Source organism: Blennius ocellaris (genome assembly GCF_963422515.1).
Source record: "Blennius ocellaris genome assembly, chromosome: 5".
In the NCBI taxonomy this organism is placed as follows: Eukaryota; Metazoa; Chordata; class Actinopteri; order Blenniiformes; family Blenniidae; genus Blennius; species Blennius ocellaris.
In genome coordinates this window covers 19,926,255-19,950,650 of record NC_137654.1, presented here as the reverse complement: position 1 = coordinate 19,950,650, position 24,396 = coordinate 19,926,255, and the positions used below count along the sequence as shown (strand labels likewise).

Here is a 24,396-nt window from a genome sequence, read left to right as displayed (position 1 = left end):
AACCAGGATCACATCTCGACAGGCTACAACAGATATATCTTTGTTTTATGGATTCCTCTCAACTGGTTTTCTTTGAACTGAAGGAAGCTTTGCAGCGCCATAGTTTAGTTTGTTCAAATCTTGCTGTGTGTGTGTGTGTGTGTGGGGGTTCAATCGATGCGTCCCTGAAGTCGAAGCTCGCGCTGCCTTCACACGTCTCAGCGACTTCCTGTGAGAAACAAAACACTTCTGTGTCGGGACAAAAGACAGAGAAGTATGAAGTAGTTAAGTATTTTATTTACTTTTCAGGCTTGAATATGTTTCATATGAAAGGCAAAATTAAAATGAATACTTTTCCTCTCCATAGTTTAGGCACGTTACAGAAAGGCGATTGTAAATGAGGCGGTCGCGAACAAAACGGACGAGACAGGAGAAAGAAAATAGGCATTTCAAAAAAAAAAGTTGCAGGCAATCTGCACCAACATGTTATTTACTCAATCTGGATGGTTAAACCTCATTAAAGCTCGGTGGGATTTTTGGGGATCAACAGCAGGGTCAGGGACACACGAGTCTCCACAACACCTGAGTGAACACAGAATGGAGGCGCCACACCTCGACCACGAAGGGGAAATTTAAAGAAAGAAAGAAAAAAAAAATACCCCTGCTGCCGTCAAGTCAAGCTGTATGGCTTTAGGTTTGTCTCAGCGGTCCAACACCGAGCGATAATATCCGATAACATGTAGTCGTCATGTACAAGCAGAATAAAACCCCCACAAGACACGAGTCGAGGGTCACACCTGCCATCGGCTGCAAAAAACGCAGCCGCAGCAAAGCGACAAGCAAACTCGGTGGGGGGAAATAACGTGACGGTACTTGTGAGGGGAAACCTGACCAGTCCAAATGTTACTAAAAGAGAAACTTAAAACACATTCATTTTGATCCCCCTAGACACCGTCACGCATTTCCCTCGCTGCACTTTTTTCATTGGGGGTTACACGGGGGGGGGCGGTGGCGATGTGGTCGGATGGCACGGCAGTGTCTCTTTTAAATCCTTTGACAAAACTCCTCAAAACGTGTTGGAAACACTTAGTAGTCCCTGTGATGCTTGCGACGTGCATCAGATCTGAGGCTCTTTCCTGGCGACGTAAACCTCGCTGTGGCAAAAAAAAAAAAAAACTGGATTTATAAGTCAAATATGGAAAACTAATATTTAACAAATGCTGACCAACACTGGAGTAAAACTTCTTTTTCTTCTTCTTCCCAGGACTTATTTCATTTATATACACATCTGTTGGACATTCTTTCGTTTTTAAGCCATTATACTGAACAGATTACGACACGTGAAGGTGGATCAAGTAGCCATGTCGGGTTAAAAACTGAAAAAACCCAGATTCTCAACATGCTGCATCATAAATCCTGGGGAACGCTGAGCTGCATAGTTAACTGAATTATTTTCGTACAATCCCGATGTTCAATTTTCACAAGTACAGCATTTATGGCATTTAAAACACTGACACTGCGACATGTTTCAGAGACCAGCGGTGATTAATAACCCGAGCGGAACGACGTGCGGGTGAAGTGGGAACACAACCCCCGGGGAAATGAGAGGGAACAAAAGGCTTCGCTGTTGTCCCCGGTCCCGCTTCGGCACACTGCGAGGGGCTGGGCGCCCCCTCATGCCGTCACTGCGGGGGGGGGTCATTTAAATAAGTGTGACTGGCTTGTAAAAGGCGGAGAAAAATGGAATGATGTGGAGTTTGTTTGTTTTTTTTCTCTCTTGGAATGTAAGTTAGAAATACTAAAACACAAAATGCGTATTTATACGTGGAGCTTACGACGTCGCCTGCTCTCTCACTGATTCCAACACAAACTGGCTTCTTCCTGATGCCTTTATGTAAAAAAAACAAACAAAAAAAAAAACTTGTTAATATCACTCCAGGTTTTGGGTAGGAGTTAAACCGGAGGCGCTTTAAAGCAGAGAAGAGAGAGAGACAATAAAAACAGCCATAGAGAGCCCTCATGTTTTACAAATATACATTAAAAATGAGAAGTCACATTATGAATGTTTAAAGGTTTAAATAATTATAATAATTAAAAACATGGAGACAGGAGCTCTTTGAGAGCAGGTCAGCCGCTGCTGATCTCTGGCCAACAGCACAGCAGGAATATATATACATATATATATATATATATATATATATATATATATATATATATATACATATACGCCAAATAGAGTAGAGCAAAGAAAAGTTAAGTGACAACAGTTTCAAACTGATACCATTTACAGCTCTCTCTTCCCCGCCGAACTAAGCAGCTGTGGCGCACGCCGACAACACGAGAGAGGACGACCCGCCCGGCGCGTCCACTGATCCACCGCCGTCAATCTCTCCTTCCTGTCTGTGGCAGTCAGCTTCCTCTCAGCGACGCCACCCCCCCCCCCCCCCCCCCCCCCCCCAACCACTCCTCCCCCACCTCCCCTTCCCCCGGTCCGGGCCCCTCCCTCCCTTCAGGCGAGCGGCGTGGAGAGGGGAGGAGGGGGCGTTCGGAGAATGGAGGGAGAGCTGCCTGAAATGTAGGCCAAAGCGGTGGTGAGCGTTTCCATGGAAACAGTGTTCACAGCAGTCAGTGACATCATCAGTACGGGGGGGGGGTGGGTGGGGGGGGTGACGGAGGGAGTGGGGGGGTGGGGGTGCAACAGAAACGCTTCCTGATTGGCTTGGACTTTAGACGCGGTTTTCTCCGCCCACTCGGGTCCTCCGCAACATCCTGAAGTGAAGACAAAGACCGGAGAGCGTCTGGAATCTTCTGCAGTCCAAAGTCAGGCCGCAGCCGCGTCAGAAACCCCCCCCCCAAAAAAAACCCCACCCGCTTACCTCCGGTTCTGGGGGTCCATGTGGTCCAGCAGTGCCTCCTGGGACACCCGGAAGTCGTCTATTGGCGACTGGTAGCGGGAGTCGAAGGAGCCCTCCCTCCCCCGGTACGCCGTCGCCTGCGCTTGGGCCTGCGCAGGAGACTGGGGCACCGGCGACACGGGGGACACGGAGGACACCGAGCCCAGCTCCCCGAAACGCTCCCGTCCCGCTTGGGCCGATGCCGGCACCGCCGACGTGGCCGCGGCCGCGAGCAGCGGACTCAGGACCTCCCCGTTTTCGTCCTGCAAGGAGGAAGAGCCGATTGAACCACAGGACCTCTTTTAGGAGTCGACGACTTCGCAGTTAAAAAAAACCCGACATTCATACTGAGTTTGTTCACACGTCAGCGTTCTTCTGCTGCAGCAAACCGACTTGACTTTAGGACACAGTGGGAGCTCACTGCAGCTCTCTGGGCGCCTGTTTATGTCGTGGTGAGCACTCTCGCCTCAAACTGACAATATGAGGCTGAGGGTTTGCATGTTCTCCCTGTGCAGTCCTGCACAGTCCAAAATCATGTGTTTGAGGTTAAATTGGTGACTCTGTAGGGTTGACTGTGTCTCTTTGCCCCCTGCTGACCTGCTCAGGAGATCCCGAAGTGGATAACATGGTACAACCCCCCCCAGATGTTATGTCTAAAAATCACTTTAAACCCTTTGACATGAATCTGTCTACTTTTTGTAGCCTTTAATGTTTGTTTTTTTAAGTGTCACTAAGCAGAAGCTGGTTAAAAAGAACTGTAGTGAAATGCAGGAGCTCACCCTGCCACTGACGATGTCCATGTGCACCAACAGTGACGCCAACTCCAGGTCCTCATTGTAGCTGTTCTTCAGAGGGACCGACCGGTAACCTGGCGCAATAAGAACACACACACACACACGGAGAGACTGTCAGAGCACGGATCTGCAAACCTGCTTTTGTGTCTCTGTTCAGAGCACGTACCAGTTTTGAGTCCGTGGATGGGGAATGTAGCCTGAGCCAGGAAGTTTTGGTCACTGAACATGTCGATCTCGTACACCACAAAACGCAGGAAGGCGAAGGCGGAGTTGCACACGGTGAACTGGAACGGCTTCCGTGGCCACGTGGGATTCAGACCGTTGTCCGCTGGAGGCAAAGAGACGACTTAATATGTGTCCGATCAGAAGGTGAAAGGTGCGTTTTAACAGATTTCATCAAGCCTTTGTCCCCGTCGAACCAGGAGAGGTCCCGCCGGAGGATTTAAAGCTGCAGGAAGACGTTTGATTGTGCATCTTTTACACTTCACACGTGGTCGCAAACTTTTCTGCAATCACTGGTTGTAATGAATACAACATTTCCTTTGCGGCGGAACTAAAATATGCACGAGTGAAATCAGGAAAAAGCTCCCGTTATATTTCCCGCTTTTCCACAGTATTTATATTTTTCTCTGCGTAAATGTAAAAGTATTGCATATGAACTATCGACGATCTACAACATCACAAATATTCGGAATTCACATATTGTCTCCAAGGCTCAAATTGAAACCACGAGTGACAGGATGACCGAGAAGATATTTTGGAAATAGAATAACATGTGATGGACAGTAATCGCTCTTCTTTGTTCTACTGCCGAGATGTACATTTTGAAAAAGTCTATTTCAATATCATCTCTTTTTAAAACCTGAACACACATCGAGTGACTCATACTATTTGTAATCATGGTTCCTAATGTAAAGTGAAAATCACAGTAGGATTTAGCTAAAGCTAAACAACTAGCTCTTATTATTGTGTTGAGACCACTTTCCTTACAAATAAACAAACAAAAAAAACCCTACAATCAACATCTTTGAAATTGTTAAACTTTACAATGTCAGGCTGGATTTGAGCCACCGGCTGCATGTTCGACACCCAGGGCTTTGTAGATTTAAGTGGCTTCAGTTAAAGTTAATAACCTCTGACAGTCTTTTTCACTTATAAATACGAGAGACAAGAAACTCTGCACATTCCTGCATCTTATCGGTAAATATCTTCCACCGGCTTTCTTCAGAGCAGCCAGTGAAACCTGAGGAGAAGAGAGTTCAACCTGTGCTCACGCTGCGCGGTGTTTTCCCCCGCGACTTGGCTGTTTGTGCATCTTCCTGTTTTCATACGACCAAACAGGAAATGACACCGGTGTAAAGTATCCAGTAAACAGCGACGGCTTGTTTTGTTTACCACTGGCAGCGAGTTATAATTACCTTCGGAGTCGGTTTTCTGCTTGGCGCTGTCGTACTCCGCCCCGCACACTTCGATCTCGATCAGAGGACAAACGATGCCGCGGCCGTGTTTGGGTAGGTGCCGAGCGCCCAGGACCTTCGAGGGGAGACGGCGTGGGGGGCAAGGTTCAGAGAAAACATCGGTTTCAGCACATTAATGCAAGCAAACACACACAAAACTCCTGAAGATTTCTCTGGAGGAAAACCTAACAAAGGGGTGCAGAAACCTTTTCCTTATGCTGCTTTAGGTTTAGGCTGCGCTTCAGATTTTCCTTTATGCATTAAGCTCCTCTCCTCTGCAACACTTCTACACAGCGAGATTGTTTCTCCCCTTTCTGAATATTTCTGCTTTACCTTTATGATCTCCTCACAAATTTCTCCTTAACAATTGATTTGTCACATTAATGTGTTTTGTTTTTGGTTTTTTTTAAAGTTGTTTTTAACTGAACTTTCCTGAGGATTTATTTTTCAAAATAAAAAATGAAGGGAAAAATACTGAGCTGGGAAAAGAAAATTAGGACTTTCACATGTGAAGTGAAGCCAATAATTTGACGGCACTTGTCAGGATTTCAAGGCTCTGAACGGTGTCAACAGAACTTATATTGTTACAATGGAGTCAGAAATGGGCTCTGGTAAACAGCAGTAAAACCCTGTGGAGCACTGAACCACTGTGAAACTGCAAAAAACAAGAAAAACCAACTTAAAACTCGTGAAGAGGCCTCGCCTCGCACTCCATTCTCACCTCTATCTCGAGAGTGACCTGCTCGAGGCCTCGCAGCGTTTGCCTGTCGAAGGGATCGAAGTGGTCGTCCCTCATGATGGGCGGCTGGAGGACGTAGCCGCTGCGTCCGTTAAGCATGAACAGAGCCTGGTTCATCTGCATGGGCTTGTCTGCACATGAGAAGAGGAATGTGAAGCGTATGTGAAGAATGAAAGGATATAGCTTGGGGTTTTTTGGGGGTTTTTTCCCCCCCGCTCGAGAAGCAAAGAAGGTACCCGCAGTCTGGAAGTTGAGTGCGACCAGCTGAGAGCCGCAGAGCCACATGGGCAGCGGGTCGTAGTTGGAGGAGTCCAGCCTCTGGCCTCTGGGGTAGATCCTGGAGAGCTGCAGCCGGTTGTACTGCAGGAACTTCTTCCCCTTGATCTTGTTGACGTATTTCTCCGCCTTGGTCTCTGGGAAGGACGACATGTCCCGGAAACACGCTCGCTCCGTGCCGATCTCTGAAGCAAACGGAGGGAAAGAAGCGATCACATATACCTGCATCAGGAGGTGGTTCTCAACAGCGTGACGCACTTAACGCTCAAAAATCGGCTTACTTTCTTCATCAAACGGCACAGGTCTACAGTAGATGACCAGGTCTGACAATTCCAGTGCGATCTTCTTCCTCCTCTCCATCATCTTCCCCTCCTCCAGCTGAGCACATACACAAGAGGAAATGAGGCTTCGTGTTCACACGTCGCTGCTACTAACGTCCACGTTTGAGGTCAAAATGTTCACTTTCAGCCTCCACATACCGACGCGTGCCCCAACAATAGCATAATCTGTGATTCGCCATTGGTTATAGTGTTACGGCCGATCCGTGCACTCACCTTGGCCTCCGAAGTCACGGTGACTTCGCGGATCTTGAACACCCACTCCTTGAGTTCGTCGAGACTGTTGGCGGCGACCTCCAGCACCGGGCCGGTTCGCAGGGACGTGTTGGGCACCAGAGAGAAGACGTGAGGCCGACTGCCCTTCCCGTCAGGACGCACCACTTCCAGGGACGACATGGGACAAGTTAGGACTCGTACCGGATATCCGATCAGAGAACATCTTAGTCTGGCATCGGAGTGACACAGTTAAAGTGTGTCACTCCATCAGGAAAACTTTCAGATTATTTTAATTGAAAATATTTCACACTTGACTGGATATTTATAGCCGATGACATCATATCTATGAAGACTCCCTTTTCCATCACAATTAATGAGAATGTATTTTTGAAACTCAAGGTTTTTTTTAGGTTTGTCAAAGTTTTCCATTTCTATTTATTCTCACCTGTAATACACACAAATAATGGTTATTTGTGACATTTTGCAAATTACATTTTCACCAGACTTGCGAAAATAAACTTTAACACGTGAGATTGTATTGTTTATGTGGAGTTTATCAATTAAACGTTTTTCTAATTTACTTAATTGAAGGGAATTAAGATGCAGTGTTTCGTGTTGTGACAGATCTCTTTTTTAAATGTTTGTAAGGTCAGCTAAAATTTGAAAAAAATAAATCAATCTTTTGATTCATATGTTCTATTGGACTTTTTTGGAGGGAGCACTCATAATGCCTTGGTCTGGTTCAGGAGAGCTTTATACCGCCACTAGATGGCGCCAGCAGGCCAGCAAAGAAGCAGACGCAGGTGGACGCTGCAGTTAACGGGCCACAACACTGCAGGACAGCTTGTCCCGACACTAATGGGAGTTTATCGACTCAACTGGAGGATGTCGATAACACACTAAAGCTGTGAGCAAAGCAAGCGCAATAATACAAGCAAATGAGGGAGAATTAATAATAGAAGAGGCCGTTAATGGACAAATACAACAATAAAGGAAGTGATGATGAGGGTCCTATTACAATAAAAAAAAAAAAAAAAGGGTGGGCTGTTATGAGATTATGCTCAGGAAAGCCAGAAAAGGAGGAAGGTGACCGGGAAATGAAGGGACCACTCACCGATCTGACAGGAAGACACGTCCACGCTTCCTCTCAGCAGATCCCCCAGAGGGCTGTTTTCTGTCATCTCCTGCAGGACACACAGGAGGATTAAAGGAGTTACACTCCACATCACACGTGCTGCGAGATGGAGGGTGACCTCCTGCAGAGGGAGCAGGCGCCACTCTGGAAATACACGCTGGTGACCCGAATCCAACCTTTGCTTTTCTCTGTTTTGTTTAGCGGCGGCTCACTGAAAGACTGTTGTATATTAGTTATTAAGGAGCCAATTAATCTGGGCATTTATACCCTCACTAACAATTAGTGACATCGAACGGACAAGATCACAATACTAATGATAATTGTCGGAGAAATCAGCAGTTACAAATCTTTGAGTGAAGGATACAGTTGTGGAAGGCAGTTAAACAAGGAATAAAGTAAATGTGTGCTTCTGCTTCACTGTGGGTCCGTGCCTGTTAAACATTTCAGGATCTTGCAAAACGGAAAAGAGCCAATGTTCAAGTAAAATCGGTAATTGAAAATGTAACTCTTTGCTGAAATGCTTTATAGTGTTTATGATTTCAGAGAAACTCTTATTTCAGATAAGAGTGCACAAGATGAAAGTATTTATTGTCAAGCTTAATAGACACATGGAGGTAATTTTATACATTTATTGTCGTGAGAGCATCAATTCTTCTTGTATAAGCTGCATTCATTTCAACTGTAAGTATCAACTGTATTTTGTTATTAACTTTGTTAATCTAAAGATCTAAATTGTCCGTCTTGTTCTTTTGAGGACAGGAAAGGACGAAATGAGTATATTGCTTCAGCCCTTCAACAAGTAATGTGACAATATAAAACCTTCAATGGCTGTGCTTTGATGCATTTGATTTGAAGGGTTTGACGCTCACCGTTCTGTCGGGCTCTGCTGCCGACGGACTGATTTCTTCCACGTAGTTGGCTGGAAACCAGAGTTGCTTCTTCCCTCCACAGTCTCCCTTCCACCTGGAGGCCGGGGGCAGACACGAGGAAAGGAAAGGATGTGGTTTTTGGAAATATTCACGCCGGTGCGCCCTCAAAGTGACGCTCGCGACGATGACGTCAAGAACACATTTTCAGCTATTCCCAACGTCTCTATTCTTCAAGCGCTGGCTCTTTGTAACCGCCACAAAAAATATGATAAGCCTAAATGGATGAGCAAAGAGCTACTTCCTGAGTGGATTTATACTACTCACTCACTCACCATCCTCCTTCCTGTTTGTCCACATTAGAGATGATGGCGTTCTTTGTAAAGGAGAGCTCGTCGTCTCTCTGGGCTTTATACTCGTACATGGCTCTCACCGTGCACTGAAAGTACAAGGCAGCGATGTTTTTCTTCACTTCTGAGAGTCGCCACATGGTGACACCTTCCAGCTGAACACTCACCTTGAATGTTGGCATTTGATTCGCCTCCACGTAGAACCCCGGGTTCCTGCCCTCGTACAGCGACCCATAGTCGGGCTCCTGGCGGACGACAAAGTCATTCATTTATCAGGAGCTTTTAAACACAAGCATTCATCAATGGCATTACGAAGCGGGATTTAAAAATGTAAGAGCCTGCCGCAGAGGCGTTGTACACACAGCAGTGCCTATCTTCTCCAGTGTGTCCTCATTGATGGGATAGCGTAGCTTCATTTTGCGGTACAGAGGATGCTTCTCATAGTAGCTGATGAGATCGACGAGGCTGTCAAACTCGGAGGTTCCCAGCACCACAGTTTGACCCTCCTGCTGCACGCGGCAGTGCTTGATCTTCCCCTCGGCCCTGTGAAGAGATCGCAGAGAAGACTGCATTATAAAACACAAAAGCTTAAGCTGTCTTAAAGCTACTCGCAAATTATACAGACGTGAATTATCTATAAATAAACAATACCTCCTTCATTAACGGCTGAATTAAAAAAAAATAATAAATCACCTTAAAGAATATTATCATAGGATCAGTAGTAGCAGTTGTGCAACAGGATATCTTTTATAAAGACTTTATTGAAAGCTCAAATAGATTTGATTGTAACATTGTCATTCATCTTCACGTTTGCAGGTTTAATTTCTGGGATTCTGTGTGCAGTTTGGATGTTCTTCCTATGTCACTGGTGGATTTTCAGTCGGGGTATACAGATTATAAGTAATAGATTACGACTATCACCCCTAACAGGCTGTGTTACCTGAACGAAATGGCGAAGGAGTTGGGCTCTGCCCTCTTCCTGACCAGGAAAGCCCCGTCACGAGGAACCCTCATGAGCATGTTCTCCGCGTGGCTCCTGGACAGGTTGGCATGGTACCACCTGACAGAAACAACCAGAGGTCACCACAATGGAAGGCGATGCTAATTACACGAAAGTAGATTCCTCATCCGGCGCAGGAAGAGTCCAGGGCCTCACTCTTTGCTCTCGTGGGCATTGGTCTGAGGCACCGGCTCGGTCAGCTTCATCTCGAACTCGTTGCAGCGCAGCGCCACCTGCTGGTAGTGGTTGATGAGGGCGAAGAGTGTGTCGAACACCAGGTTGTCGGTCAGATAGAACTTGGGGCTCCCCGCCTCCTGGCGAGAGTGGATGCGACAGTGCTGCACACGGCCCGAACGCCTGTGGAGTGGAGATGGTCGAATACAGTTTGTAAGACTTCAATCTGCCCACAGTGCATTTGCGAGAGTTTTCCTTTTGAGTTGGTGAATGCTATATTTCCATTCTTCTTGGACGCGGCGCTGAAGAGACTGCTGTGCAAACGGGCCTTAATCGGCTGCTTCGAGTCGTAAGCATCCCTAATTTTCATGCTGGGCGTTCTGCCACCTCGATTTCTATTCGGTAATCGCAAACAAACCTGAAACCAGGCGACAATGTCATTTGTAGACACTCTGAATATCAAACTGTGGGTACTTTACCAGAAGGACAACGTGTAGTCGCCCACAAAGGTCTCGCTCTCTCGGACCAGGAAGGAACCATCCGGAGCGCCAGTCTCCAGGCAGTACTCAGACAGGAGCCTCTCGGCTATCTGCCTCCCATCCCGTCCTGCGCCAAGCTTTCCGTGAAACCACTTCTCCGTCACATGCTGGTCCATACCATTAGAGACCTGGACAGAGAAGGTTAAGTCAGCCCGCAGGCACGACATACGAAGCATGTCCATGTCCAATAAGCTGCACTATTGTTCAGCAGCTCATGCACTTTAAAATAATAGTGAGATATCATCCACAGCCAGATCATGCCTACTAACCTCTCTGTGCTCCTCTTCATCATCATTGCCCTGATTACTGGAGGTCTCCTCTGAGTAGTAGATTTTGCTGCTGGTCAGGACAAAGAAATGAGGGTACCACTCCTGAGTGGGAGGGAAAAGGACGAGAGGATGAATTGAAGAAGGTGAAGGTTGGTCGTTTTGTATCGTTGGATGAAATATTTAAATGATCTGAAAGTGCAGTAGAGTGATACAAGCAGCGCCAGAAACGTGTGTCAAGTAAACATACGACTTCAATCATTCCCACTAAGAAACTACTTCTGTAGTTCCTGCTATCGCTTTTTAATAAAGTGCAATAATCATCATTTTAATCACAATTATTAGAGAGCACCTTCTATAGGTAAACTACCACTTAAAAAGCCTTTAAAAAATAAACCAACAACCTATTATCACATACATTCTGAAACCAGTTCCTCGAACACTGACCGATTGTGTTGGTATTATGCACCATAATCATTACGTTGGGATAATTATGTGCTAAATTAAAGTGACGAAAAGAAATCCAAGTCTCACATGGTTGATGGGGTCTTCCAGGTAAAGGATGCCATTTTTGATGGAGTTGCTGATATCGTTCTCCGAGTAAGGGGTGGAGGTGGACACCTCCTCATAGGCACTGCCTTCCGCAAGCTTCTTATGCTGCAGCAGATCAACACCATTTCAGTTTGTTTATTTAAAAAAAAAAAAAATTGCACAACAATCACGAAATCATCGAATCGAGGACTCCAGGTGCCGTCTGACCTTGATGAGGATCTTCCTCTTGAGCTGGGTGGGCGAGGGCAAACCGTCTGCCGCGATGTCCACCGCCTTGGTCAGCAGCATGTCCCCGAACACCTTCTTAAAGTGGGTGGCCATGTTCCTCTGCTGCACAATACTGCAATGGTCCTCGATGGACAGGATGATGGGATAGCTGCACGACAACGTCAACAGAGACCCGATCAAAAAAACCTTGTCACCTGTGCGAGCGTCTCATTATCTGCCTCCGCGTCACATTGTTTTCTCCCGACATGCGTCTTGTGCGCACGTCTGCATCTCTTATCCTGTCAACGGCCTTGACGTCCCTGCGGCTATAAAAAGACACGGCATGTTTTCAGCTCTCTGGGACTCACTCAGAAGTGACGAAGGCGTGCTCTTTGATGGTGGTCAGCACGTCGCAAAACTTGATTTTCGTCGTGAGGGTGTGTCCGTGGTAGATGACTGGCATTCCATCGGGACCATCCCAGCAGTCCACTGTCCAGCAAACAAAACATATCGTTTCATCGATCGCAATGTGAGCACATGAATAACGCAAGACCAGTATCGGGACTTTATCAAGTTGAGGCAAAGAGACCCTTGATAAAAAAAAAACAAAAACAACAAAGACAGGTCTATTCATAGAAACCTGCCTGACCAGGTCTTGGTGCAAAAGCAACATGTTGTGTAACAGCGCTCGTGTTTGTCAGGGTGAGGTGGCGGCTGCTTTAAAAGCAGAACTCAGACGAGCAGGAGGCGGGTGAAGAACGTTTAATTATAAGGCTGGGAGGCAAGCGGTGGGCGCGCGTGTGTTTTCGTGCACTCACGTTCAATGCAACGGCAGCCCATCCGCAGGCAGCGAGCGTATGCCTCCAGGGACGACTCGCTCGAAAACTGGTCTCCCGTCAGGTACCTACAAATAAGTAAGCAAGTCAGGTCAATAAACACACAAAACACACTCGGATCCACACTACTCAACAGTTAGCTTCCGCCGCCTCAAACCCTAAACCTCCTCCTAAGTCTAAATGGAACCTTAGCCTGACTATTTTACCCCTCGGGACTTGATTTTCATCCTCAAAAGGAAGACGGGTCACTCCAGTTTGATCTTAATGGGGCTGGAGGATCAAAAAGTTAGCATGATGAACTATAAATAACCTTCGCGCAAAGCATAAAATATTAGGGATATCCTGATTGGATCAGGGTTAATTTCACTTATTTTCATTTGTGCTTTCTGACGATCACATTTCATTGCCCAAGAATGATATCTTATGATGTAAAAACCATTAGGAAGTCCTGCTGTCTAAGAAGGTGCGGTTTGAGACTTCTGGTGGGCTGAGGGGGCGTAATGTGGTTAAAATTGTAAGGGGGGGGGGGGGGGGGGGGGGTCGGGGGCTTTCTCCCACACTTTGAGAGCTCAAGGTACAGGCGAACCACAACTTCAGGTCTTTCAAAAACACAACATAAAACTGCAACGATTCTCAATATGGGAATCCATTTTTTTCATCTTTACAAGTCCACATAATGCCAGTATGTAACACACACACACACACACACACACACACACACACACACACACACACACACACACACACACACACACACACACACACACACACACACACACACACACACACACACACACACACACACACACACACACACACACACACACACACACACACACACACTATGGTGGTAACACAAACATACTGATAATGCCGTATCCACACAGCTCCTTCTCTTTTGTTGGCTGGAGTAAATACTTCTCACACACTCAGCAGGCCAATTGAGATTCTATCAAAGCATTATGGGAAATTTTCAAGTCCCTGTATTGTTTCACATCCAGCACTGGGGGTGGGGGGGGGGGGTTATCATTTGAACGGCCTTTCACACACTTTTCAATGGGAGGAAAAATACATTTTCCTGTCAAATCCACGCCTGCGCCGCATTTCTGTGGCATGATTGTTAAATAATACACTTTTATCTGATTGCAGGCAGTCAGTTCAAACGCCGTGTCTTGGGTGGAAGTTTTTCAGCTTCGGCGCTCTCTGGGGGGGGCTGATCATGGGCACAAATTCAATATTCGTGTGGATTCTTACGTGTTGTGCGATGAGGAGATCCAGTAGTGGGACAGAGGGTTGTTCATGTTCTCTGGACAGACCTGGTCCAGGGAGGAGTCCCAGATGGTGTTCTCCTTGGAGAACAGGTACGTGAGGAACTACACAAGAGAAACAAGAAACCGTCAGAAACGAGAGGATACTACAGATAAAGACAGACGTCACTGTGAATTTGATGTGAATAAAACCTTGGAAGCATTTTAATTCTCAGAAATCTGTATTCTAATGAGCATTGTAAACGGCTGCAGACTGGATGTTTTTTGACTTTTGACTCAGAATTACAGAGGTGGAAAGAGGGAAGACATGGCAACTAGGAAAGTATTTGTAATTCATTACTGTAGTTAAGTGGATTCCTCATGTATCTTCGAGGTAATGCTTGATGTCAGATCATGTGCACAACAAAGCAAAGCACTATGGGATTGATCCACTGACTGAATCAGACCTTGGATCACGTCAATCTGACGACTTGATTCATGTAAATTAATCTCTCGGTTGGAGAGAAGTCAATCAAACTGACGACAAAGTGACTTTAAATGCAGCTGCTGATCATTCATGACCACATTTCAAAGAATTCTCTGCCCTTCACTTGCTACGAGTACAAATCATATATTTGTAGCTATTTTTACTTCAACTTGAGCAAAACGGCTCAGTCAACTTTAACCTGATCGAAATGTGTATTCAAGAGGAAATCTTGTAATCACTTCAAAGACATTTAAAAACATATTCACTACAACACACAGTAAAAATCAATGTACAGGGATCTTTTCAAATCGTCCCCTTTTTTTCAATCCCAGGTTTCACTTAATATACATATATTTAGCGCAGTGGATTTAAATGATTGGTTAAAAAGCAGCAGGTTTAAGCAGGCTGGAGTTGACCCAGGATTAATACTCCGTAATTCATAATCCTGCAGTGACCACAATAACTGTCACATATAGCCACCCCGTAACCTTTTCTATCTGGGTGGGCGGAAGACGCATTAGGCCCAGATCACGTCTCACACCCACACCAACAGCACGATTCAGGCAGTGTCGGAAAAAAAAAAAAAAAAACCCGTGAAAACGTGTAAATCTTTCCATTTGCAAGTAAACAAGTGGGGGAAATAAAGGGAAGGAGATGAGAGCGTGTGCACCTCGTCTTGATGGAAATAAGGCTGCTCCACCTCCCTCAGGGGGTCTTTTAGATAGTGGAACATAAACTCCTGCACCTTGTTGTTGTCTGTGGCCCACAGTTCCTGGAGAACAAACACACATGGATTGGAGCTTGCAAAATGAAACAAAAATCTAACAAAGACTATCTTTTATTAAAAAAAAAATTTTTTTTTATTAGAAATAACCTTTTGGGACTCCAGAAGGAAGTTCTTGAAGTCTTCTAAGGAGATCCTCTGTTCTGGTCTATCGGCGAACCTGGCCGGGGAAGTAAAATATCACCTCGGTGAGCAAACACCCAACACAAATACTCCATAAACGGGTTGTGAGTGTGTGGTTTGATCTACCTTTGTAGAAATGGGAGTTCCATCTGAGAGAGGAGCCGGGAGGAGAATTTCCATGAATTAATCAAAGTGATGCTCGTTCAAATATTTAATAAGTGCAAGTCGCTGACACACACACACACACACACACACACACACACACACACACACACACACACACACACACACACACACACACACACACACACACACACACACACACACACACACACACACACACACACACACACACACACACACACACACACACATCCTGTGGGGGAGGGGGAGGGCACTGAGGTCATCCATTTAATCTGACCCCAGCCCCTGTGTGTGTGTGTGTCCTAATGGCTTCCACCAGAGGGGTTTGGTGGGTTTTTAGCTGGTATATATTGATCTGCAAGCCATTTGAGAAGCGACAGATGGGGGGGTGGGGGGTGAAGTGAGCCTTGGCAGGGCATCAGATGGGGGGGGGGGGGGTGGGGGGTTTAAAGCACCGGGGGGCAATCTGTGGATACATATACTGACAGCACTTACGTTTTTCTGAGCATCAAACATGAGGCTGCGGTACAACTGGGCGAACTGGCTGAAGGACACGTCTCCATTCCTCAACTCTGAGTCCTATCAGGCCAAGAAAAAACAAAAAAAAGAATGAAAAAAAAGAAAAAAAAAACCCTGATCATCAACCGCTGATCACAAATTGTAACAAACAGCATCATAGAGAGCAGGAAGTGGGCAGGGAGATGTGGCGGGAAGGGAACGGAGGAGTGGGGTTTATGCGATAAGTAGGAGTTTACCGGAAGTTTCTCTCGGAGGAACCTCATGTTGGGCACCCTGTAGTTGACCTGGCTCAGCATGCTCTTCAGATCCTTACAGGATATCCTAAACACAGGTTGTTGTTTTTTTTAAACCAAAAAAATTTTTTTTTAATAAATAAATAAAATAAATCAAAGTACAAGACAAACACGGATGTGTACACTCTTGACACTTGAATTGAACGACGGCCTCGTCAAAAGCTGCTCTGCCGAGTTGTTTTGATTTCGTCTCATTTTGCAGAGCGAAGAGTTTTGGTCCAAAAAGGCCCTTAACATGTGTGAAACAAAGGGATGTGGCAGACAAACATCTTTGCACATCTCCTCCGTTTCCTGCAGCAGGAAGAGCTGCTGGTGTGCTGCTGAGTGGTTTGTTCCTTCACTACACCTCGACAGTGTGGTCTCAGACACCTACACCCCCCCCACCCCCCCACCCGACATCTTCATGTACCGGTGTCCTGCTTACCTGTCTTCTCTGTTGCGATCAACCGCGTAGAACTGCTTACGTAACCACCTGAAAAAACACAGTTGGGTTTAGTGCATAAAAAAAAAAAAAAGTCATAAGAAAGAAGAAAAAAAAAAAGTCACAGATTGTAATAAATACTGCCGAACTGTGCCGTGTTCTGTTTGGGTTCGCGGCACCTTTCTATCTGAAGCGGTGTTGGAGACTTCAGCGTGTCGGCCACGAGCCAGTTTAACCCTTTCACCCACATGGTCATCTCCTCATCGGACGTCGCTGAAGAGAAAAGCCACAGATTAAAAAAAAAAAGCCTTCGGTTGAGTCGAGTGATTGTGGACTTGTTTCGCAGCAAAGGGTGTCGCACAAAGTTACGACTGTAAAGTTCTCAATGGAAAGCTTCCAGCGCAGGATTAGACGATATGAACACACCAGCCACATTATTCGACACGCTGTGTTGAGCTACTGTGCACACAGAGAGCTTAAAACAGCCAATCGCCAATGAGCTTGGCTGCAGTCTGGGAGTTTCAGAAACTCCTGTTATTTTCACACATAACGGAGAAAATATCCAGTGAGCATCAGAGACTAGACAAGACGGGTTAGAGAGGATAGAAAGACAACAGGAACTCAAATAACAACTGGCTCCAACACGCAGTGTGCAGAACTCTTCTGATGGTTTGACACGTCCAATACAGCGGCTGATGAGGGTTTTCTACTCGTGAAGGTGAAAGGCAGAAATGCGAGTCACTTGTGCGTACCTGCCAGACTGAGGGATTTAAGGCGAAACTCGGTGCCGTACAGGATGACGAAGCAGTGAGCCTGATCGAGACGGGTCGCCGAGTCCTCCACATAGCGCTCAAAGTCCCGAGACTTCTGTCCGGGACGGATCTCCTTGATCTCCCGAATGTCAACTGGAGAGACAGAAGCACATCGGTTGGCCCACATGTCCCCCGTCAGCGTGGCTGCAGAGAAACTCCAGAGATTCTCCAGTCGTACAAATGTGTATTATGTAACCATGACGGCTCCATGACGGTATGTACAGAGGCTTTCGCCGTTGTTTAAGCTTACCTTTAAAAAAAACATACGTTCATCATCTCCTACCTTTTACCCGATCCGATATATTCATTCAAAATAATTATTAAGCTGTTAAAATCTCACATTGCTAACAATTCCCCGTGAAATACGCAACTTACTACATTTAAAAACAGATACACTGAACTCTCTTGAAACGCTTCATTTGAGGAAAAACTCAATTTCCAAACTTACACTGATAAATAATCTACATGCGTATCTTGTGAGCCACGTTTTGGAAAACCAATTTCACGAGACCAAAACAACGTATCAACACTTAATTAACCCCAGTTTGGATTTCGACACTGAAATCAGCCAAAACTACGGGAGTTTATAAAAAAAAAGTTTTCTTGTGCACTCTCTATTTAAAAAGTGCAGTTTTTGGGAACTGAACACTTTTTGTTTTGTTTTGTTTTTGTTTCAAACACTAAAAATAATCCCTCAAACTACGGCTCCCAGATTTGGTTTGAAAACTTTGTTACGCACGTCGTCATTTGTTTTTCCATTTTTCGCCACCTCGCATTCAGGAATGACAAAACCGCCGAAAGACACGGCACAATTTTTTGCTGCGACGCCAATAATGAGCAGCCAGAGAACTTTATGAGTGCGAAGGCTGTGAAGCAACGACACACACACACACACACACACACACACACACACACACACACACACACACACACACACACACACACACACACACACACACACACACACACACACACACACACACACACACACACACACACACACACACACACACACACACACACACACACACACACACACACACACACAGTTTTCGCAGCTCCTGCTCCCCTTCCTGCCCCAGAACCACACATCCTGTGCTTTAGTCGCCTACACACCACATCTGTGACGGTGTATAGGTGAAAATGTGAATGTTTTTGCTCTCGAGCATTTAAAAGAAAAAAAAAAAGGATTTAACCAGGCCGAGCACTTTTTAATCGTACATCACATCTCAGTTTACGTCGCTCGCCAGCAGCACAAGGCCAGCAGACTTCCTGTCTTGATAGGTTGATCTGTTAGACAACACTTTTAGGCATTTCAGTCACAATATTTGGAGCCGGCATCACACACACATGCAGGAAATAAAGAGATAGAGCCAAAAAGGTGTGAGCCTTGCCAGAAGAGATGAGAGAAGCTCTGCTGTAACGCACTCCCACACCTCAACATCCTTCCTTCCTCGTGAACAACTTCTACAAAACCAGACACAACTTTCAGGACGGAAAACTGGGAAACTTCTTCCATCAGTGTGATTTTTACATTTGATAAGATGATAGTGAGTGACTTTATTCTAATTTTTATTTTTAAGTAAACAAAGGTCAAAGAGTTGCTGTTTCATCAGAAATCAGAGGCCATCCTGCCTTTTAAAGGGTTTTTTTTCCCAGCTTTTGCCTTTATTAAGGAGATAAAGAAGGAATTGGGGAGGAAAAGAGGAATGGAATTAACTTGATAAGCTAAAGATAAACCTGAGTTCATGTCGATCCCTCAGCTTTCATGTTGCTTCCAATGTTTTCCATTCGAGGTCAAAGACGTAACCAGAAGTTAAACTGTTTTAAAGAGAAGGAAAAGTCTGAATAGATATAAAACGATAGATGAACCTCGGATTGGCTATTTACACTGAAATCCACCAAATCTAGGAATGGCAGCCATGAAACCATGATTGAGCATGAATCCAGATGTTAGTGGGGTTAACATGTCACAATGTGGGTGTGTGAGGGCGCTGGTGGTGACTTTAATCATTAACCGGTCATTTGAAGCCAGTTTTTTTGGGGGGGGATCGTTGACAGTTTACAAGGTGGAAAAGGTTTGAAGATCTCGACTCCTCGGGCCCGGAAAAATGAACAGACGATGTGACTAAACGAAAACGAGCGGAGCTCTATGAGGGTTTGTTGTGAAGCGGAGATTTTTCCCTGCTGCTCGCGGCTCGTTTCATTCCCAGCCGAGTGTGAGTTAATGTTTCACTCTCATATCAGCTGATCCTCCTCCTCCTCCTCCTCCTCCTCCGATGGCTTCGAGACTTTTCCCCCTGACGAATATCTGCCCGAGAAGCTACAAGGAGCTTGGTTCCCCTTTCCAGCACGCCGAGGGTGGAACAAGCCTGGTTTTCCACAGACACGAGCCGATCAGCTCGCACGTCCTTCACGTTTTAGACCGTTCAACTCGGTTCGACTCAAAATGCGGGTTTTTAAATCGGACGCCGATAACCGCTGAAGGCTCAGACGTGCTCCTTTACATGCGTGAGCCGCTCCGTGCGTTTCGACTCCCAGATGCGTTATAAACACACCGACTTCCCCCGAGGCAACACCGAGCCGTCTGAAGAGACGACGGGTTGATGAAATCATGCTCGTGCAGTCAATAACATCAATCTCGACACACACGGAAACACTGCTGAATATGCTCACACCTCGTGTATAATTCCTCAAAGTAAACACATAAAATGCTGCTCTGTGAAATCTCAGAGTGGGAAGTCCAGTGCAGCGACACAACTAACCATCAATAAATAAAGATCGTTTAAAAAAAAAACTTTTAAAATAATTTCTGTAAAAAGCCTGAATTCCTTGGTGTAGCCATTTGTACTCAAATCTATTTACACAGTCGCAGCTGAATTAAAGTCCTGAACATAAATAGACGGGAAAAACCTGACTTTGGCTTGTGAAAACGTCTCTCTTTACAGAAGCTGTAGTAAATACCGTGAGCTGACTTAAAGTGGGGAAAATACGACGACCCACACAAACCAGACCATCTGATAAATGACATTTCAGAACGTCGTCATCTGTAGATTCTCTTCAAACAGGATGTACGTTTGAGGGGACGTTTTACTTTGAACAGTCGTCCTCTAATGTAACCGAGCGCTTCTGTATTATATGAAACTATTTGCCACTTCCGATGACGGTATGTTTTCTACTTCATGACAAAAAACACACACCGCCACTGCTCACAGTTCGGCAATAGACGAGTTCTTACGTCGTACTGGGTGCAAATAATTTCAATGATAGTGACGTTTCTCTGCAAGACAGTTCCTTGGAGCTCAAACTCTGAATTGACTCGCCTTCAGCAAACCTCACTCTCATATAAGCACATATACATGTTTACATGTTTATATGTGTGTGTTAATGAGGTCAACCAAGCACAATTGGGATTGGAGAGTCGCTGGTTCGAATCCCACAGTCGACAAGTCCTCATTATAGTTCCCCGAGCGTGACCTTTGACCCCCCCAGGAGCTCCACTGGGCTGCTAGTTAAGGTTGATCACAAGTAAGAACGGTTAAATACAGACAAGAAGCATCAGTAAAGTATTTTTTGACGCACATATATATGATTGTTTGTTTGTATGTGTGTGATAGATGGTCCCCTGCACTTCGAAGCCACACGCGTCTCCATCACGAGGGAAACTGCATGTCTTTGATCACAAACGAAGAAAGAGAAGAAGTCAGAAAGTGCAGCGTAAGGTTCGGATGGAGGGCCGAGTGAGTTCCACCTCTCCGCGGACTCCCATTTAGCATCTCTAAACTTAATGGACATCACTCCCCTGCTCGGTATTGATAATGGTGGGGGAGCGGGGGGGGTAAATACAGCGGCCCAAACCGTTCCAGAATGATCGCACGCTGCCGGTAAAAACCCTGATATTCTATTCCTGTACATTAATGAGCGGCTTAGGCCAATTTCACCTCTCCGGGAGGTATCAGGTGGCAACGATGAGCTCATGGAGGTCTGAAGATGATACTGTGTGAAGATAGAAAAATAAATAAATGAACGCGAGTCTACCGTGCTTTTGTTACTGTGTGTGTGTGTGTGTGTGTGTGTGTGTTGTTATTGTTGCATCCGGAGCAGAGTGCAGCTGTGCACTAAGCATCCTGCCACCCGAGAGACGGACGACTTAACGACTCAGCGAGGGCCCCGCACGTCCTCAGTTTCGTTGTAGATTAACCTGGATGTCTGCTTCCTGGTGCATTAATCCCCATAAACATGTCGAAGAGACTCGACTTCCTCTTCTTCGAACCAGGATTCACATATTTACCTCCAAACATTTACCAATACGCTTGCGGACGCGAGCGGCTACTTGACGCTTTGCACCTGCTCTTTTCCTGTGGAAACCTGATCCCTCCCACATTCTTAGTTGTGTTTTTTTATTCAGCTCCGAGGACATTTTAAGAAGCAACTTCTTCCACTGACACGACTCTCTGTGTGTGTGTGTGTCTGCCTACACTACTTGCCATCCCAGTCAGGCATTCAGAGCCCGTTTTGAAGCGTTCGATAGCCACAAAAACACAAGAGTGGCTGTCGCATGCGTGAAAGAAAAAAAAAAACTATCCCGTTGTGGCACATGCGTGTCATCTTGCTACTCACTCTCTCCCTCTATTTTATCCGTGCTCCGGGTCCAGACAATGGTCCGGGTCTCCAGCTTGACTAAAAATGTCCTTCTCTCCGGCCGCTGGGACTTCTTGGAATAAAACAGCGTCAGTACTGTGCCCAGCTCCAGGTCTCGGTACAGGTTGTTCATCTCCGTGTCGTTGTCCATCCACGGCACAGGTCCGTTGGAAAAGAAGCCAGAGGTCCCAGCCATGTTCACTTCCCCCGTTTGTTATCCGCTTCCTCTCAGAACAATCTGCTCAGTCCAGGCCTAGACAGGGATACCTACAGCAGGAGAGGAGAGGAGAGGGAGGGGAAGCCCATGAAACAACAGTTCCTGAGGGGGGGGGGGGGGGGGGGGGGGGGGACTCCCAAGTGTGTGCACAGATTGATGCTGTCAGGAGTCTAACCCCTGGAAACACTTATCCACCTGCACAAGACAACATCTGACATCTATGTACATTTTAACACGTCCCCGTTAACCTTCTAACTTAAAAGATGAAAGTGATCTTGCAAAGTAATTTGGAAGAGCATGAAATGTGCCTGGTTTTTAGTTACGTCTAACAAAAAAAGATGTTATCCTGGAAGCAGATTTGATCAGCGATTAATCCAGCGTGGTGTGGTTTGGTGTGGAAATTTTAATTTGTGCCACAAAAAGCCTTAAAGGTTCAGGACACTGTGTGCCACTCAAAACGGCATGATCATGGTCAACAATGTTGGAATAAATGTCAAACAGGAAATGACACTTTTAATCATTAACAGAGGTGAAAAGCTGACAGCTGATTGGAAATAATCCCCACTAGATAACTTTCTCCTTCAATCCGGACTGGCTTCAACACAAAACACCAACAGGCCTGGAACCTGCTGCAGGAAGGAAAACTTTCTCCTGGCCTTTGCTTTTTTTTTTTTCTGTCCTTTTCCTGGGATTAAGGGAGGGGGGGAGGAGGAAAGGTGTGGAAGAGGCTGCGGGGATAACAGTGTAATAAGAGCCGTGTGGCTCCTCCACGGCGTGGACGCGGCCGGAGGGAGCTCGCCGCTCCGCAGGGCCCCGGTGAGGAGTCCGAGCCCGGTGGAGGTGGGAGAGAAGCTCCCGGAGCGGCGAGCCGCTCAACCCGTAGCTGGGGAAAACAACCCGTCGTTGCCCCCGGTTCCTTGGAGACTACCTACCGACGCAATTTCGGCCCGACAGCACATCTCCAGCGGCGGCTGCTCCTCTCGCCTCTGTCCGCGCTGCCGTCGTCTTTCTCCCGGGTCCCCCACCACCACCACCACCAACCCCCCCTCCCCTCTCACCGCTCCTCCACCACCCCCCCACTTCTACCCGGGATTAAATCATCGCTGCGGCCTCCACAGGCACCGCGGTCCCGACGACAACAATCCCGGTTTCCTCTTCTCCCCTCCGGCCGTCCATAGAGAGAGAGAGAGCGAGAGAGAGAGAGAGAGAGAGGGAGAGAGAGGGAGGGTAAGCCTGCGGACCCGTGCGAAGGCTACGCAAGTCGGTCTGCTCCAGGATCCAGCCCGGCCCTTCCCCCCCACAGAAGACCAGCGTGAAGCGCGCAAGAACACAAGCTCACTTCCGCTGCGGACTTTCACAATAAACACAAATCAAGCGCACGCCGAGCGCTTCTAAAATCACGTATTTTCTTAATGATCTCTATTTATTCACATTTTATCTTCTTTTTTTAAAAATTCACTGTAATGAAACAGACACAGGTTGAACCTGTTATTCCAGTTTACTTCTGTAGCCCAAATATATTGGGACACAGACAACTTGTGATTATTCACTCAATTAGCAAATCACAACTTTATATCACACATTCTTTTGGATGGTCTCCAGTGTTCCTTTTCACTTCATCAGCTCCACTGTCAGCCCTTGAGCAAGGCATCCAACTCACGTCTGCCCCTTGAGTGACACACAAGTGACATCTTAATGCTGTGTACTGTGCACGAACTTTCGTTCTTTCTTTCTCCTCTCAAGATTGAAGTAGGGGCCGACACACAAAAAACAAAGATAAGAAACAATTATTGCTATTGAATAAGTCGCAAGACAAACAAGTTAGCAGCAGCTTGCTTTTAATTGAACTCATACTTCATGGCCACGGGGCTTACAAATCACACTTCATTATTTCCCCTGGGGAAATTCATTTTTCTGCATTTACCCATCCTACCACTAGGATATTTGAAATAGCCATACTTAGTGGCCTCTGGGGCGCAGGGTCCTGCTCAGAGAGGCAAGTGAAATTGAACCGACAAACTCACAACCCCAAATGTAACCTCTAGGTCACCAGTGCCCCAAATTGTTTGCCTACAGTCACCAAAATGAAA

The 24,396-nt window shown here is 46.2% G+C and overlaps 1 protein-coding gene across 3 annotated transcripts; it reads right to left on the bottom strand.

Moving 5' to 3' along the window:
- Window positions 1-254: 254 nt before the first annotated feature.
- plcg1 (phospholipase C, gamma 1) lies at window positions 255-23,539 on the bottom strand. 3 transcript variants are annotated; one of them, XM_080496815.1, is made up of 33 exons: window positions 23,239-23,539; window positions 22,069-22,356; window positions 17,389-17,541; window positions 16,816-16,909; window positions 16,640-16,687; window positions 16,159-16,243; window positions 15,899-15,982; window positions 15,386-15,408; window positions 15,227-15,296; window positions 15,023-15,124; window positions 13,873-13,991; window positions 12,601-12,686; window positions 12,151-12,271; window positions 11,783-11,951; window positions 11,558-11,680; window positions 11,027-11,128; window positions 10,698-10,885; window positions 10,201-10,401; window positions 9,985-10,104; window positions 9,407-9,587; window positions 9,212-9,289; window positions 9,030-9,133; window positions 8,698-8,791; window positions 7,808-7,877; window positions 6,694-6,857; window positions 6,421-6,517; window positions 6,100-6,324; window positions 5,846-5,994; window positions 5,086-5,200; window positions 3,834-3,995; window positions 3,653-3,741; window positions 2,856-3,136; window positions 2,482-2,748 (listed from the first exon to the last, which is right to left on the bottom strand). In XM_080496815.1, the coding sequence occupies exons 2-33, from the start codon at window positions 22,283-22,285 to the stop codon at window positions 2,706-2,708; spliced, it is 3,957 nt and encodes a 1,318-aa protein (XP_080352941.1). In that variant the 5' UTR covers window positions 22,286-22,356; window positions 23,239-23,539; the 3' UTR covers window positions 2,482-2,705. The 3 variants fall into 3 exon arrangements, with proteins under 3 accessions (XP_080352940.1, XP_080352941.1, XP_080352939.1); XM_080496814.1 differs by lacking the exon at window positions 2,482-2,748 and adding an exon at window positions 255-1,133 and having other exon boundaries at window positions 9,030-9,289; XM_080496813.1 differs by having other exon boundaries at window positions 9,030-9,289.
- Between the last annotated feature and the right edge of the window lie 857 nt (window positions 23,540-24,396).